This window comes from Priapulus caudatus, unplaced genomic scaffold (genome assembly GCF_000485595.1).
Source record: "Priapulus caudatus unplaced genomic scaffold, Priapulus_caudatus-5.0.1 Scaffold718, whole genome shotgun sequence".
NCBI lineage: Eukaryota > Metazoa > Priapulida > Priapulimorpha > Priapulimorphida > Priapulidae > Priapulus > Priapulus caudatus.
This window is the reverse complement of record NW_014577779.1, coordinates 150032-154007: the sequence shown is the minus strand read 5'-3', so window position 1 is coordinate 154007 and position 3976 is coordinate 150032. Positions and strand designations below refer to the sequence as shown.

The window sequence follows — 3976 nt, the reverse complement described above, 5'->3', positions numbered from 1 at the left end:
GGTGAGTTAATTATGACTATGTATTATAACCCTGCACATTACCTGACATGTTGTAGCGACATACTTTCTCAGTAGTGTAGATTTTACAAGTTCAGGGCAAGTTAATTACAATTTCAATGCAACATAACCTTTTGAATATTATAAACTTATAATAAATAACAACATTAATGTTATTGACACATTGCATGTTTCAGGCACCAGTGTGGTTAGGGCATACGATTCACTTCAGAACATCACCACTGAGGCTGCATTTTCTCTATAGATCAGCTTCCGCTACTCGACGGGTTACACAAATAAATATTGACCAACTACAGTCGAATCTTGATACAATGTACCCCGTTTATAATGTTTACACCCGTATACTAAAAGTACTATAATTCTCCAAGTTCGGAATTTGTATCCATTATTTATGGAATTATTAACTGGTTGTAATGTACCACCTTTACAACATATTAATCTTCAATGCCTTAAGAGGTTAGGAGTAATGAGGTTCGACTGTACTGCATTCATTAACAGTAAATTTGAGGTAAATAGCTACGCAATTTTTTTAACCTCTTACCATAATTTGGAAACAGATACGGAGAACCCTGTACATCAGCCATACGCCGAACATCTTCATCAGATATTAACTTTAAAAGATGACACACATCAGGTGGGATGAGCACAGGTACAGGCCGTCCTCGTTTGCCTCGTACAGTCAGTACTTCATGTGATCTAACCAGTTGCTTCTCGAGATCTGTCAAATCTGCCCTAAACTCTTCTAGGTGGTCTTCTTCTTCTTCTGGTCTATTAGTGTAGTGCTGCAAGCTGATAAACAGAAAACGTTAAGAAATATAATACAGTAATATATGTTACATATTTAAATATAATGATGACTGGCAAGATAATATGCTAGCATTATTTACATAAAACTGCAGGCAGCTGTTAATATATATATGTATATTTTCTGAATCGCATACGCTAGCACAAGTTTATAAAACCTTGATGCTTGCTTGCTGAAATGTTAATAACCTTGACAAGAATTTGACAACACAAGTATAGGTATCCAAGTAGTTTATATTTTATTTTTTTAAACAGAACGATTAGACTGTGTTGATCAACATGGTATCAAATAGGACTTTGCCTATGCGGACCCAAATAGTATTTTTGAAACATGCATGATTGGATTCTTTTATGACAATGATGCCACCAGAGTTTTCTAACAAATAGTATTATGCTTAGAAGTACGATTAGGAAAGACGTACTTAGGAAAATATGAGGACCAACATTAAATATAAGAACAGATTGCAGCTCGTGTTAACTTCCTTGAGGATTTTCCTTTTTTGTGCACTACCCTGCCATGTTAGAATACAAAATAGTATAGGGTAAAAGAACTTCAATGTTTAACTTATTCCTCACCTTATAGCCTCAAGTTCTCCCGGCCGTCTTTTGTTGTAAGTAAGAAGGCGAGCCTCAACCAATTCCACAGCTCTCCTGAAGTCACTTTTGTCTTTAATTACATCCATCTTTCCTATTTCTCCTTGGATGTGGTCTGAGAGTTTTTTCAAGTCATCAGGCTTTGGAAGTAACACTAACTTGTTGAAATTACGTTCTGTTATTACAGCATTAGCAAGCGATGTTATATGCTCATGCCAGTTCTTTCTCATTAATTTATTGAAGTTCTCTGCATTCACTTGTTGCTGCTTGTTTCCATCCATGAGTGCTTTTGTTTCCTTAATATCTGTCATTCGCTGTATGTCGTGTCCAAGTTTGATGGCAGTGCAAGGATGCGAGAAACTATCTTCAGTTCCACCACAGGTTTTCACAGTGGCAGAGACTACCATTTCAAATTTTGCTGGAACCAGGAAATCTGTCATATTCACATGTGTTGAATCAAATCTTCTCAGAGTTTTCAGTAACCGAGCTGCTGTCCTCATCTTTGTGCTTGCATAATTGGCTCTTCGCAGCTTATTCTTTCTAGACTTTCTTATCCAGGAATTTCCTAGTTCAACAATGATTGGATCACTTGTGGCTATCTGTGTTACCTCATCATTCAACATGCGGGGATAAACCTCATCCTTTAGTAGCTGGGATGCATCACTGTATCTTCCCTTCAAAATATCACTTTGCAATTCAGCACATCTTTTACTGACCTTGGTAGTTTTATCAATCATACCAATGCATCTGTAATTCTGATGTTTTGTCATGTCGCAACACCATGCATAACAATGTTTGCAAGGTCCATAGCTGTCTAAATAGACAGTTCCTGGTGCTGCTGGTCTTCTGCTCAAAATAATTTCACCTTCATTGGCTTCGAGCACACGGAGGTTGTGCATGTGGTTACCCTTGTTGCGAAGTATATTCACCTGTCGTTGACGTTCTTTAACTTTCTGCTCTCTGGTTGTTTCATTGTCACACTCTGCTCTCATTAAATGGGTAAGACTAATGATTTCCTTTTGGTCTTTGTGGACAGCGCACATGTGAGCGGTTGGCTTACAGACCATCTTTCTACAATACAGACATGCATGTTTGGTTTTGAAAACTCTGTCACTTTTCTTTAGCTGACATTTCTTTCCTTTTTCAGACTTTTCAGTATTTAGGAAAAAAATCCTTGGTTTGTCTGCAAAGTACGTACGATCTGTGTTAATAGCTGGTATAGGCTTGGAAATTGATTGTTCATTTAAGATAGAGATTACATCGCTCATGTCACTATCACTTTCATCTGGCGACGATATGACAGTATCAGTCATACTAAGGCCATCCACCTCTACTCCATCATAGGGTTGTAGATCATGACAATCATCATTAAGCATCAAGGCTTGTTCAACAGGATAGTCAGATGTGACACACGAAGGGTCTACATGGTGAGCCAGGGACGTGCTTGACTCTGGATTGCCGTATGATATGGAAGTGGCTGGCTGCACATCATGGCGTGAGGACGTGGCTGGCTCCATATCATGGTGTGGCAAGAAACTTTTTCCTTGTCTGACTATGTGAAGATAGGCACTTCCTTGTCATATCATGATGTGGAGCCAGCCACGCTCTTGTCATACCATGATGTTGAGCCAGCCGGCTGGCTCCCCATCATGGTGTGACAAGGAAGTGGCTGGTTCCTTGTCACACCATGATGTGGAACCAGCCACGTGTTTCTCACACCATAATGCGGAATCAGCCACTTCCTTGTCACACGATGATGTGGAACCAGCATCTTCCTTGCCACACCCTAATGCGGAACCAGCCACGTGTTTCTCACACGATGATGTGGAATCAGCCACTTTCTTGTCGTACTATGATGTGGAACCAGCCTCTTCCTTGCCACACCCTAATGCGGAACCAGCCACGTGTTTCTCACACGATGATGTGGAATCAGCCACTTTGTTGTCGTGCTATGATGTGGAACCAGCCTCGTCCTTGTCCTATCATGATGTGGACAAGGCTGGTTCAACATCACCTTGTCACACGATGATGTGGAACCAGCCTCTTCCTTGCCACACCCTAATGCGGAACCAGCCACTTCCTTGTCACACGATGATGTGGAACCAGCCACTTCCTTGTCACACCATAATGTGGAACCAGCCATGCCCTTGTCACACCATGATGTGGAACCAGCCTCGTCCTTGTCACACCATGATGTGGAACCAGCCTCGTCCTTGTCACACCATGATGTGGAACCAGCCTCTTCCGTGTCACACGATGATGTGGAATCAGCCACTTCCTTGTCGTACTATTCCACATCATCGTGTGACACGGAAGAGGCTGGTTCCACATCATGGTGTGACAAGGAAGTGGCTGGTTCCGCATTAGGGTGTGGCAAGGAAGAGGCTGGTTCCACATCATCGTGTGACAAGGAAGTGGCTGATTCCACGTCATGGTGTGGCAAGGACGAGGCTGGTTCCACATCATCGTGTGACAAGGAAGTGGCTGATTCCACGTCATGGTGTGGCAAGGACGAGGCTGGTTCCACATCATAGTACGACAAGAAAGTGGCTGATTCCAC

The 3976-nt window shown here is 41.7% G+C and overlaps 1 protein-coding gene across 1 annotated transcript; it reads right to left on the bottom strand.

Annotated features, from left to right (window-relative positions):
- Positions 1–270: 270 nt before the first annotated feature.
- LOC106813048 lies at positions 271–2616 on the bottom strand. The gene is made up of 2 exons (XM_014817094.1): positions 1399–2616; positions 271–807 (listed from the first exon to the last, which is right to left on the bottom strand). The coding sequence occupies exons 1-2, from the start codon at positions 2481–2483 to the stop codon at positions 510–512; spliced, it is 1383 nt and encodes a 460-aa protein (XP_014672580.1). The 5' UTR covers positions 2484–2616; the 3' UTR covers positions 271–509.
- Positions 2617–3976: the final 1360 nt, after the last annotated feature.